Source organism: Amblyraja radiata, chromosome 28 (assembly GCF_010909765.2).
Source record: "Amblyraja radiata isolate CabotCenter1 chromosome 28, sAmbRad1.1.pri, whole genome shotgun sequence".
In the NCBI taxonomy this organism is placed as follows: Eukaryota; Metazoa; Chordata; class Chondrichthyes; order Rajiformes; family Rajidae; genus Amblyraja; species Amblyraja radiata.
In genome coordinates this window covers 10,813,674-10,826,554 of record NC_045983.1, presented here as the reverse complement: position 1 = coordinate 10,826,554, position 12,881 = coordinate 10,813,674, and the positions used below count along the sequence as shown (strand labels likewise).

Below are 12,881 nucleotides of genomic sequence, written 5' to 3'. Positions count from 1 at the left end.
AATTTCAGTTTTGGTTACCATTATGAACATGTGAAACTCTGTCTGAGATTTACATACATTAGTCCAAAAACATTTTTACGGAAAATAATGAAAATAGCTCTGGCCTCAATTCTTTCCTGTATTCTGGAAGGGGAGGAAATCTCAGCAGAAAGGACTGAATGATTTGAATTTATTTCTTGTATTCCTTTAGTTGTAATGTACCATGCAATATAGCCTTTGCCTGGATGCCCATCTTGAACCTCCTTCTGACTCGGGACTTTGTGATTGAAATTTGGAAGAACTGTCAGACCAGATGGAAGATAAAATTGCCCCTCTGTTTCAAAAAGACTTCCATCGCATTAATGAAAAAAGGTGTCTAGAATGTCAAAGACAAAAAACTGCGGAAGTAACTCGGCGGGACAGGCAGCATCTCTGGAGAGAAGGAATGGGTGACGTTTCGGGTCGAGACCCCTCTTCAGAGTGAGTCAGAAATTCACCCTTGAAGCCAAGTGTCTGCCTCTGGCAGTTCGTTGTATTCTCAAATGAGGCAGATGGTGGTAGCATGGTTCATTTGAGGACGGAGGCAGTGGATTTTATTTCACAAGATGAATACTCTGTTGAATGATCTATGCCTGAAATTCAGAGAAATTGTTGGAAGTGCGTACAGTCAAGAAAGAAAAGCTGACGTTGTATTCATGCTCTTCTCTAACAAATAGTTGTCCTTCACCTTAATCTTTCTTGCTACAAATTTGTGTAACATGGATTTATTTGTTAAGCTGAGATCTTTAAATGAGTCATTCTTTTCCTTTTTAGATATCCCACATACTTAAGCCCCTGTCCCACTTGCGTGTCCTTGGCACGCTAATTATGCGACCTCGTGGTCGCATTGAGGCGCGACGGTCCCGCGAAGGTCGCGCACGACTTTATGCGTCCGCACAGCCGTCTGGAGCGCGTGACGTCATTTGAAGATGGAGGCAAAATGCAGGAATAACTCAGCAGGACCGGCATCATCTCTGGAGAGAAGCAATGGGTGATGTTTCGGGTCAAGACCCTTCTGTCTGAAAGAAGGGTCTTGACCCGAAACGTCATCCATTCCTTCTCTCCAGAGATGCTGCCGGTCCCGCTGATTTACTCCTGCATCTTGTGTCTATCTTCAATTTTCTTGGTCCCGCTCTGGGAGTAGAAGTGGGGGCGGATCCGGATCCGCAACGGCTGTGAGCTCCATGCCGAGCTCGGCGATCGTTTGCCTGCTTCTGCTGCTGTTGGAGGTGAGACGTTGTGTCGCGCCGGGGTCTTGGGCCTGTCCCACTTTGGCCGCCAGTTACGCGACAGGCCGGTGGCGGGCGAAGATTTCGTTCACTACAAAATTTCGGAGCTCCGCGCGATATCGCACACAACTCCTTACCCCTCCGCCCTTCTCAGTGGGATTGGCCCCGCGCGGCCACATGATGCCCGTGTGCCTCAACGCAACGATGAGGTCGCGTAATTTGCGTGCCAAGGACACCTACGTGGGACAGGGCCTTTACATTGTAAATTTCCCTTGGCTCTTGCTTCAGGATCAGACTAAATGCAGAATATACAAGCAGAGAACATGAATAGTTCTCTGAGTAGAAAAGAACTGCAGATGCTGGTTTAAATCGAAGATAGACGCACAATGCTGGCGTAACTCAGCGGGACAGGCAGCATCTCTGGAGAGAAGGAATGGGTGATGTTTTGGGTCGAGACCCTTCTTCAGACCTGTTCTGAAGAGAACAGTTCTCTCTTCTTTCCCCACATTCTCTGTCTGAAAATTCTTCTCTTAGTGTACGATATGAGCCAACAAAGAAATTTTGTCAAAAACCAGTTTGTGTGCAGAATTTAACCAGTGTTCCTATTTGGGTCCAATGAAGTCTGGGGCTAAGTGGTTATGGCAAAATCCGAATTAGTTTTTGTAACAAGATCCTGCTTGATAGCGCTGTTGATGGCACCTATCGTCTTGCTGCGGATTAGAAAGATTGGAATAACCTTCCTTTTTGTAAGCAGTGACAGGATGGATTTATGACGAGGAAGTCATAGTTGACTAATCTTCTGGAATTTTTTTAAAGATTTAACAGGTAGAATTGATAAGGGAGAGCCAATAGATGTAGTGTACCTGGACTTTCAAAAAGCCTTTGACAAGGTCTCACAACAGGGAATGTTGTGCAAAATTAGAGCACATGATATTGTGGGTAGGTTGTTGATATGGATAGAGAACTGGTTGGCAGACAGGAAGCAAAGAGTAGGAATTAACGGGTCCTTTTCAGAATGGCAGGGAGTGACTTGTGGGGTACCACAAGGCTCGGTGCTGGGATCCTAGTTATTTACAATATAGATAGAGATAGAGATAGAGATAGAGATAGAGATAGAGATAGAGATAGAGATAGAGATAGAGATAGAGATAGAGATAGAGATAGATAGATATACACACACACACACACACACACACACATATATATATATACACACACACACACACACACACATATATATATATACACACACACACATATATATATCTATATCTATATATCTATATATATATATATCTATCTATCTATATCTATCTATCTATATCTATATATATATATATCTATCTATATATATCTATCTATCTATATATATCTATCTATATATATCTATATATCTATATCATCAGTAATGATCACCAATTTACAACCAATATCCCAGAATGAAGAAGAGAAAACAGGCCTTTAGAAATTTTTGCGAAGTAATTAAAAAGAAATGACTGAAATATCACATTTACATAAGTATTCAGACCTTTTGCTATGACACTCAAAATTGAGCTTAAGTTCATCCTGTTTCCATTGATTATCTTTGAAATGCTTCTACAACTTGATTGGAGTCCACCAGTTATAAATTAAATTGATTGGACATGATTTGGAAAGGCACACACCTGTCTATATAAGGTCCCGCAGTTGACAGTGCATGTCAGAGCAAAACTAAGCCATGAAGATGAAGGAATTGTCCGTATACCTCAGAGACAGGATTGTGTCGAGACACAGATCTGGGGAAGGGTATAAAACAATTTCTGCAGCATTGCAGGTCCCGAAGAGCACGGTGGCCTCCCTCATTCTTAAATGGAAGAACTTTTGAACTACCAGGACTCTTCATACAGCTAGCCATCCGGCCAAACTGAGCAATCGAAGGAGAAGGGCCTTGGTCAGGGAGGTGACCAAATACCCGATGATCACTCTGACGGAGCTCCAGAGTTCCTCTGTGGAGATGGGACAACCTTCCAGAAGAATATCTGCAGCACTCCACCAATCAGGCCTTCATGGTAGAGTGGCCAGACCGAAGCCACTCATCAGTAAAAGGCACACGACAGCCCGCTTGGAGTTTGCCAAATGGCACCTAAGGAACTCTCCGAGCTTGAGAAACAAGATTTTCTGGTCTGATGAAACCAAGATTGAACTCTTTGACCTGAATGCCAAGCGTCACGTCTGGAGGAAACCAGGCACTGCTCATCATCTGGACAATACCATACCTACGGTGAAGCATGGTGGTGGCAGCATTATGCTGTGGGATATTTTCAGCGGCAGGAACTGGGAGACTAGTCAGGATTGAGGGAAAGATGAACGGAGCAACATACCGAGAGATCCTTGATGAGAACCTGCCCCAGAGCGTTCTAGACTTCAGACTGGGGCGGAGGTTCACCTTCCAACAGGACAACGACCCTAAGCACACAGCCAAGACAACACAGGAGTGGCTTCTTGACAAGTCTGTGAATGCCCTTGAGTGTCCGAGCCAGCGCTCGGACTTGAACCCGATCGAACATCTCTGGAGGACCTGAAAATAGCTGTGCATCGACGCTCCCCATCCAACCTGACAGAGCTTGAGAGGATATGCAGCGAAGAATGGGAGAAATCACCCAAAAACAGGTGTGCCAAGCTTGTAGCGTCATACCTAAGAAGACTTTAGGCTGTAAGCGCTGCCAAAGTTACATCAACAAAGTACTGAGTAAAGGGTCTGAATACTTATGTAAATGTGATATTTCAGTTAATTACTTTGCAAAAATCTCTAAACCTGTTTTCGCTTTTATTATTGGGTATTGTGTGTAGATTGATTAAAAAAAAAAAAAAGAATTTAATCCATTTTAGAATAAGGCTTTAACGTAACAAAATATGGAAAAAGTGAAGGTCTGAATACTTTCTGAATTCACTGTATTTTCTATGTCGTTGTTAAGTCATTTTCCAAATTGTCAGGTTGATGCCAGTGTTGTAACTACTAGAGCATATTGGATCAAAACAGTACTCTTAGCACAGTTCTTCAATATAACCAGGTTACTGTCTGAATGTGTAGTTTTTGGTTCTAGTGCCCTCTCTTTTTCAATGGGTAAATCAGATTGGCTTCCATGATGACAAGGAAATGTGATTAATTATTATTGCAGCTCATTTGGCTGCTTAATTTTATCCTCTTGTCACCAGCTCATGCGCATAAGTCCATCCCAGGTATTATGCCTACAAGTCCAATGAAGTATTAAAGGAACACTACAGTTTAGTATAAGGCCATTTGTTGAATGAGGCATTTTATATCTTTACAGAAAAAAACGCTAAATCTGCATGCCTTGCAAACAGCTTTAATGCAGCATTTTAAAAATATTTATTAATTGTTTTTTAAGTAGCTTTCCCTCCCTAAAATGGTCATGAATCTTAAATCCTGGGATGTACTGAAGTCATCAATGAAACCAAAGTTCCTAATGGAAAAATAAAGTTCATTGTATTGTATTGTATTGTAAAAGTGGGTATGTTTGAACATTCGGTGTTTAAAGCTCTTTGCATCCTCTCCCCACACTGGTGTTTCGATACAAGCAACAAAAGGATGTAATTCCTAAGATTGTAGACGGAGATGATTTAATGAAGGGTTGGGGAGAAACAGTTTAACTGTTTTAAATATGATTTATTACTTTTCTTCAATCTAGTTCCAGAAGGCACAGTCTGATCTGGATTATATCGAACACAAACTAGAGTTTGAAATGCTGAAAAATCTTCCACAATGCACTGCACCACAGGTACGAAAGTTGTTGAATTCAAAAAGTGGTCATAGGGGATTGTTGGTATTTCGCTGATTTCTACAGGATGATTATTTTTACAGGGTAATCTACATTTCTACAGCTTTAATTTTGTAAATATTGTCTTTTTCAACGGAAAAAATATTGCCCTTACCCTCTACCATGGCAAATAACAATTTATTATAAGCCTGAATCTAACAAAAGTGTATCAGTTGTTTAATATAACTTGCAGTTTTGACATGGCATAGTTTCAAGTGTATGTTCTCTCTGGAAACTATACTTAATTGTAAAATGTCCCGAAGCACTAGATTTAGCTGTGTTGATGTTATTCCACATTTTAAAAAATGTTGTCAAACTATAATAAATAACTGAATTTTATGTTTTTATCTAGCTAAAGAATGGGTAATTTTGCTAGCACCATCACATTGCATTATATCTTTCACAATATTTTGTACTCCTGTTTTAGGAAAATCCAATAAAACTTCTGGAGCAACTGAGGGTAATAAAATCCCGGTATCGTGATTTATGTGCAGAAGCAGATCAGATTGCCATAGAGCGTAAAGAATCAGTAGACTTCATTCGCACTCAACTTGCCGCTACATTGCAGTTAGTACAGAAGCTGCAGGACCAAAGTGACCTAAAGGTAAACCATTGTAATCTTAATCTCTTAAGATTGTCTTCTTGGAATTTTTTTTAAAAGGTTGAACTTTACTTGAACAGCATTGTTCCACTGCAAAATCGATTGCATTGGCATTCAGCGTCATGCACAAGTTACCAGTGTCAATTTTGTGTAGGTTTCCCCCTGATCATCAGGGTGATGTGCATCAGACTCATCGTTGTGATTCAATATAATAATCAGTTTACATGGACAAATTTACTGCCTGCTTAGGATAGACTTCAGTTTGTTCCCATGCAGCACTCATTCTAGAAATCTAGTTTGCAAAATGCAAGATCCTGAACTCTGAATGGGCAGCACGGTGGCGCAGCGGTAGGGTTGCTGCCTTACAGCGCTTACAGCACCGGAGACCAAGGTTCGATCCTGACTACGGCTGCTGTCCATACGGAGTTTGTACGTTTTCCATGTGACCGATTGGGTTTTCTCTGGGTTATTTGGTTTCCTCCCACACTAGGTACAGACGTACAGGTTTGTAGGTTAAATAGCTTGGTATAAATGTATATTTATGTAAATATCCTAGTGTGTAGGATAGTGTTAATGTGTGGGGATTGTTGGTTGGTGCGGACTTGGTGGGCCGAAGGGTCTGTATCTCTAAAGTAAACTAAGATGTTCATGGTGGAGCTGGAAAAAAAAACTGGATTAACCTGGCCTTGTTTCCTTTTAGTTAAACAACCAAGAATGTACAGTTGTATAGATGCGTGCAAGACTGCAAATACTGGAATCTGAAGCAACAAACAATCTGCTCGTTGAACTCAGCGGGTCAAGCAGCATCAGTGGGGGAAGGAAGAAATTGTTGAAATTTTCGAGTCAAAATCCTGCGTTAGGACTGAGTGTGAAGAAAGATGCCTGTATGTAGAGAGTGGAATGGTGAGATGGGTCAGTCGATGATTGTTGAAGAGGGGTGAAAGATGACGAGCAGTTTGAGCCAAGTAGGGGAGGGAAGGAGCTGTTCCCAAGCTTGTTTGGGAAGATAAAAGGTAGGTTTAGGTAGGCTTTCTGAGGAATATAAAGAAAGCAGGAAAAATAAACTCAAGCAAGAAAATAGGAGGGCCAGAAGGGACCATGAAATGTATTTGGCAATTGGAATCATAGAACATGGAAACATAGAGAGTCAAGAGAATCCCAAGGCTTTTTGTACATGTGTTAAAGGGTGACTTGGGAGAGAGTAGGACCACTCCAAGATAGAGGACATTTATCTAGTCGATGTTATCTACATGGACTTAAGTAAAGCATTTGACAAGGTCCCACATGGTAGGTTGATCAAGAAGATTAAGGTGCATGGGATCCACAGTGACTTGGCAGTTTAGATTTTGAGCTTGTTTACCTATAAAAGACAGTGGTGGAAAGGTAGTTATTCTTGCTGGTGCCTGTAGTCAGTTGTGTTCTGCAGGGATCAGTGGTGGGACCTCTGTGTGATATATAAATATTGTATTAAAATATAGATGGAAAAGTTAGTAAGCTTGCAGACAATACAAATATTGTTCGAATTGCCGATAGCAAAGAAAGCTGTTAAAGCATACAGCAGATATTGGTAAAGAAAGCATATATAATGCTTGATCAGTCAGGGCATTGAATATGAGTCAGGAAGTCATGTTACAGCTTTATAGAACTTTGGAGTATTGTGCGCAGTTCTGGTTGCCCAATTACAGGACAGCTTGGGTGGGTGCAAAAGATGCTCACAGGATGTTCCCAGGATTGCATTTTATTACTTAAACGTAACTTTATCCAAATTTGGATTGTTTTCTTTAGACTGTTGTAAGCCAAGGACAACATGTTATATGTGCATGAAATTATGAGACGCCTAGATAAGGTTGATAGTCTTTTCTCCAGGGTGATAATATTAAATACAAGAGAGCATGGTTTTCTGGTGAGAGAGATAAAGCTTAAATAATTGAGGCAAATGTTTACAATGTGGTAGGTGCCTGGAATATGCTGCCAGGATAGTTGGTGGAAACAAATACAATAGCAGGGGAATAGACGGGTGCAGATCATGTACGGGACGGGAATAGTTTAATTTAGCATTGTTCTACATAGAGGTGGCTGAGAGGCCTGTTGCTGTGCTGCTTTGATTTGTGCCCTTTCCTTACTCTGAGCTGACATTTTGTGAATGTTTAAAATGTATTGGGTTGAGAGCTGTTTGTGTGTTTTTCTCTGGATGATGTTATCAGAAATCTCTATTGCAAATTATCTTAATTTGTTTTATTCGAAAATCTGTGGTGTTTAGTTTGTGTATAAATCAAAGGGATTTTACTGCAATTTGACTTACTTTTATTTTGTTAGTCTTGTCCCTTGACAGAAGATGAGCAATGGGCAGTGCAGAAGATTATGAAGTCTGAGATTTTGGCTGGAGTAGACCCATGTGAGGTAAACCAGTTTCCTGCTGTGCTATTACTATTTGCTGGAACTTCTATCCTCAATTGTAATTGACTAATGATTAGTTTCATATTATCGGGGAAACCTTTTAAATTATACTGTTTTATGCAGGTAATTTAATTGTTCACTTGGCTGGGTTTTTTTTCTCTCTGCTACATCAAGTGTCTGCTGCCATTTAATCTAAAATTTGTACCATCACAGTTGAATGAAAAAATCTTCTAGGAATTTCCAATATCAATAAATTATATGATGTTGCACAGAGGTGGGTTGGCATACGCTGTTTTTTTAAATAGTATTTATGTTTGGGTTTATTATCCTCCTAAGTAAGGAGAAAATCACCTGCCTGTATATTAAAAAAACGATGTTTGTATGTTATGTTTTCCTATTTTTCCAAATATGTCACTTCCTTTAATGTGGCGTTTGTATTCTGCAGCTTGACCTCCTTTCCGAGAGCACAGAGTTAATTTTATTTTTGGTCTATCTTTCTTCCTTTTCTGACTGCACACCTCCCATTCCAGCAGGGCAAAGTTGTTTCTCTTTAATGTATTTTGGATCAGAAACAGAGTAATTAATCAGTCCAGACTTGGGAACTTGAATATCAGATATCTTAATGTTCACTGACATAGACTGTTTCTGCATGTGATTCAATGGTGCTTTATTGTCATGTTGATGAAAATTTGCTTTTATATAATTCAGTGACAATCCTACTAGATATTAGGCAAGATCATAACAAATATAAGAGCGCAAGATAGTAGACCATACTGAGTACACCAGAGCTGCATGTTTAGCTGCCAACTTGTACACTTCAAGTCTGAAATAAAAAATAAAATGTTTGTCTTAGCCATAAAGGCCCATTGTGGTGGCTGTGAGCAGTTGCAGAGATCTTCCTGGTCAGGTGATGTGTTGATGTCCTCCACCACTCTGCTGCTGCAGGCTGCTTCAAGGCCACCAGTGGTCCACTGTGCCAACTTGACCATTCCGACACCACCTCTATGTCGTTCCGTGAATGTGCTGTCCTTCTATATGCATCATGATTTCTCCATCTCAGTTAAAAGATGGGTGAATTGGTGTGTAACCGTTTCTTCCAGACTGTTTTGCATTTTGTAATTAACTAATAGTTGGGGTTTATTTAGCTGAGAACAGTCAACTGAAACACCTATTTTTTTTTAAAGTGACTGTTTATGTTGGACTAGGTAACAGTTAAAATGTGATGCGATAAATATTACATTTTCAAAAACTGAGATTACAAGAGGGTGCTTTACACCATTAATTCATTTGATTGGTAAGAAATTGTATTTTGATTACTTTATTAATCAAGCCTAAATAATTTTTCTTTAACAGAAACCCTGTGCAGAGCCTCAAGCGCCACAGCAGGAGGAAGGTAGGTACGTGGGTAGAAGCATTTATTTAAAAAATAATTCTGTGAACTTTTCCTTCAAATCCTACCCCATTTCTCCCCAATCTTGATGTTGGAGATAAATATTTGTCCTCTAGATAAAACTGCATATTTTACATAGATGAGAGATCAACCTATATCTGAACATTTTACTCATTCATTTCTGGAGCCACTTTTGATTTCCTTTTATGACACAGAATGGTATGTTATCTGGTTGAGTGCCAAACTCTGCAGAGAATATTGGCTTAGAGTTTGGATATTCTTGGCAACACTTGGAACAGAAAATGTTGGAACAAACCCCACAAACAATAAAATGGTAGTCTCCCCAAATTTTCCTTGTCATCCTTCTAATCTATGGATTGCTGCCTGAGCCACGTGCAAATTTGCAAAGGGTTGAGAAGATTAGAGAGTTGAACGTGTGGCTCAAAGACTGGTGTGGAAGAAGAGGGGTTGAATTTGTGGGACATTGGCACCAGTATTAGGTAAGGAGGGAACTTTTCTGATGGGATGGACTCCATTTGAACTAGGCTGCCCATTGTATGTCCCCACACTCAGCAGATCAGTGACCACCGAATTTATTGCTGATGAAATGGTAAATGTGAAACCAGAAAAACCTTACTAAGATTCTTTCAAATAAAACTTAGAAAATGAACTGTACTCTGAAATAATGTAACAAGAAAATAACAGCAAAAAGCAGGGTTCCCAGTTTTGCATCTTTGTATGAAATGTTCAAGACAATTCTGAATCTGCATTGTTAAATGCTTGTGTTTCAGCTGAGTTTGAACCAATCACTGAAGAGATGTTCACATCTGTGCCGAAAAATGTAAGACAGACTGTAAAACTTGCCAGCTTGAATACATTGTACAAAAAGCTCTTTGACCACTTCATAAAAAATAATAACAGGTGAGAGTGCGATGAAATTGGTTGAATTTTACCAATCTGTTGATTGATACAGTGGCTTTGGCCACAGTTATCATGAAAGCTAAAATAGAATGGATATCTGCCTCATTCCAACTTTGACTTCTGTAATTGCTAAGGCGGTAGAAAGAAGTGCAGGTTTGTAGGTTCATTGGCTTCTGTAAATTGTCCCTCATATGCAGGGTGGAACTCGTGTATAGGTGACTGCTGGTTGGCACGGACTCAGTGGGCCGAAATACCTATTTCCATGCTGTATCTAAACTAAAAGTTTGTATGTGGTGCTGGTATGAGGGTTTGCTTAATTAAATAATTGATTTAATGGTGTTGAACACACATGATCTGTTAGTTCTATCTTGGTAACATTCATCTGACATTAGCATTTAGTGTACTTTCCCTTTCAATCTAATGGTAATATCTATCCCAATTTCTGTGCCATATTAATCAACTACTTTAGTAGATTTGTAGCTGGTGCTTGTTCAATCTACTTTGGTATTAGTTTTATTTTTTCCCTAATTAAGTTTGTTGTAATAATATTTTGACATGGAATATGGTACATTGTTTAATTTGTGTTCATCAGCATTAGGGTAAAGTTTTATTGTCCTTTAAAATTAAATTAAATGTCCTTTGGGCCAAAGTCTCTTGGTAGGTAACAAGCAAAAACAAAAACATTAGCTCAATTCAGCTTAGAATTTGGTTGGTGCTTGCTATTACAGAGCATGTACATAGGGGTAAGTTACAGAACTGAGGTGAAGATTGGGAAGGGTGGGGATTTTGAGCAAGGATCTAGTGCCACGTACTATGTGAGGTTGTTGGTAGGTTTGGCCTGAGAAGGAGATTCTACATTCAGGGCTTCAAGATTCGATGATGCAAGTGATTGGATAAGGAATCGGGGAAATAAATTTGAGCAAGGGTTAAGGGCTTGGGGATAGGGGTGTTGCTGTTGTGCAGAGCCTTGTGAGCAAGGGAATTTTTTTGGATTTTTTTTCCCCACCCAGCTGCTGTGAAACTATGCTTCTGCGTGAGCCTTAATGAGTCGGGTGTAGGAGACATGACCAAAATCATATTGAGCATTTTTATTCAGAATCCTAATATTTCTGAGTTTTATTCTTAGAAATTGAATAGCATCAGACCATGACCATGTGCAATGTCACCCAACTTCTAAGTTATCTTTTGGTTGCAATACTAAAATGGATACATATGCAGTGCATTCAGAAAGTATTCAGACCCCTACAGACATCTGAATACAGATTTCCACATTTTGTTACGTTACATCCTTATTTTAAAATGGATTAAAATCATTTTTTTATCATCAATTTACACACAATACCCCAGAATGACAAAGCGAAAACAGGTGTTTAAGAAGGAACTGCAGATGCTGGAAAATCGAAGGTACACAAAAAAGCTGGAGGAACTCAGCGGGTGCAGCAGCATCTATGGAGCAAAGGAAATGGCAACATTTCGACCCGAAACGTTGCCTATTTCCTTCGCTCCATAGATGCTGCTGCACCCGCTGAGTTTCTCCAGCTTTTTTGTGTACCAAGCGAAAACAGGTGTTTAGGAACTTTTGCGAAGTAATTAAAAATAAATAACTGAAATATTATATTTACATAAGTATTCAGACCCGTCTGGAGGAAACCAGGCACCGCTCATCACATGGGCAATACCATACCTACATGGCAGCATCATGCTATGGCGATGTTTTTCAGCGGCAGGAACTGGGAGACTAGTCGGGATCGAGGGAAAGATTAATGGAGCAAAGTACAGAGAGATCCTTGATGAGAACCGGCTCCAGAACGTTCTGGACCTCAGACTGGGGGCGGATGTTCACCTTCCAACAGGACAACGACCCTAAGTACACAGCCAAGACAATGCAGGCGTGGCTTCCCCATCCAACCTGACAGAGCTTGCGAGGATCTGCATGGCAGAATGGGGGAAATTACCCAGATACAGGTGTGCCAAGCTTGTAGCGTCTTACCGAAGAAGACTTGAGGCTGTAATCGCTGCCAAAGGCGCCTCAACAAAGTGCTGAGTAAAGGGTCTGAATACTTGTGTAAATATTATATTTAAGTTTCTTCTTTTTAATTACTTTGCAAAAATTTTAAACGCCCTGTTCCGGCTTTTTTATTATGGGGTATTGTGTGTAGATGAAAAAAATGAATTTAATTCATTTTAGAATAAGGCTGTAACGTAACAAAATGTGGAAAACATGAAGGGGTCTGAATACTTTCTGAATGCACTGTTGTTGTAGTTGCTCCTACAACTGCCCCTAGCATTTGGTTCCATTGCATTTACTGGTTCAAGTCTGTATTAATCCTGCTCAATCTCCACTCCTCCCAACCTGTCAAAATGGAATGAACAATTGAATTTTTCAATGGTTTCTCATATTGATCTTTTAAAATAGTCGTTGTAGTAAATTAAAATCCAGAACCTCAGAAAATCCATTTCCAAAATGTTTAGTGGTTGTCATTTTTGGAAGTAAATGTCTGTAATGC

General features: G+C 39.9%; 1 protein-coding gene across 2 annotated transcripts in view; it reads left to right on the top strand.

The window, feature by feature from the left end:
* Window positions 1-12,881, top strand: part of ska2 (spindle and kinetochore associated complex subunit 2) — a 34,177-nt gene that overhangs the window by 17,250 nt on the left and 4,046 nt on the right. The window contains exons 2-6 of one of the 2 annotated variants that reach the window (XM_033045767.1): window positions 4,937-5,026; window positions 5,493-5,669; window positions 7,983-8,066; window positions 9,417-9,456; window positions 10,245-10,374. In XM_033045767.1, the coding sequence (XP_032901658.1) occupies window positions 4,937-5,026; window positions 5,493-5,669; window positions 7,983-8,066; window positions 9,417-9,456; window positions 10,245-10,374 (521 nt within the window). Of the gene's footprint in view, window positions 1-4,936; window positions 5,027-5,492; window positions 5,670-7,982; window positions 8,067-9,416; window positions 9,461-10,244; window positions 10,375-12,881 lie in introns of both variants that reach the window. The other variant, XM_033045768.1, reaches the window with a different exon arrangement.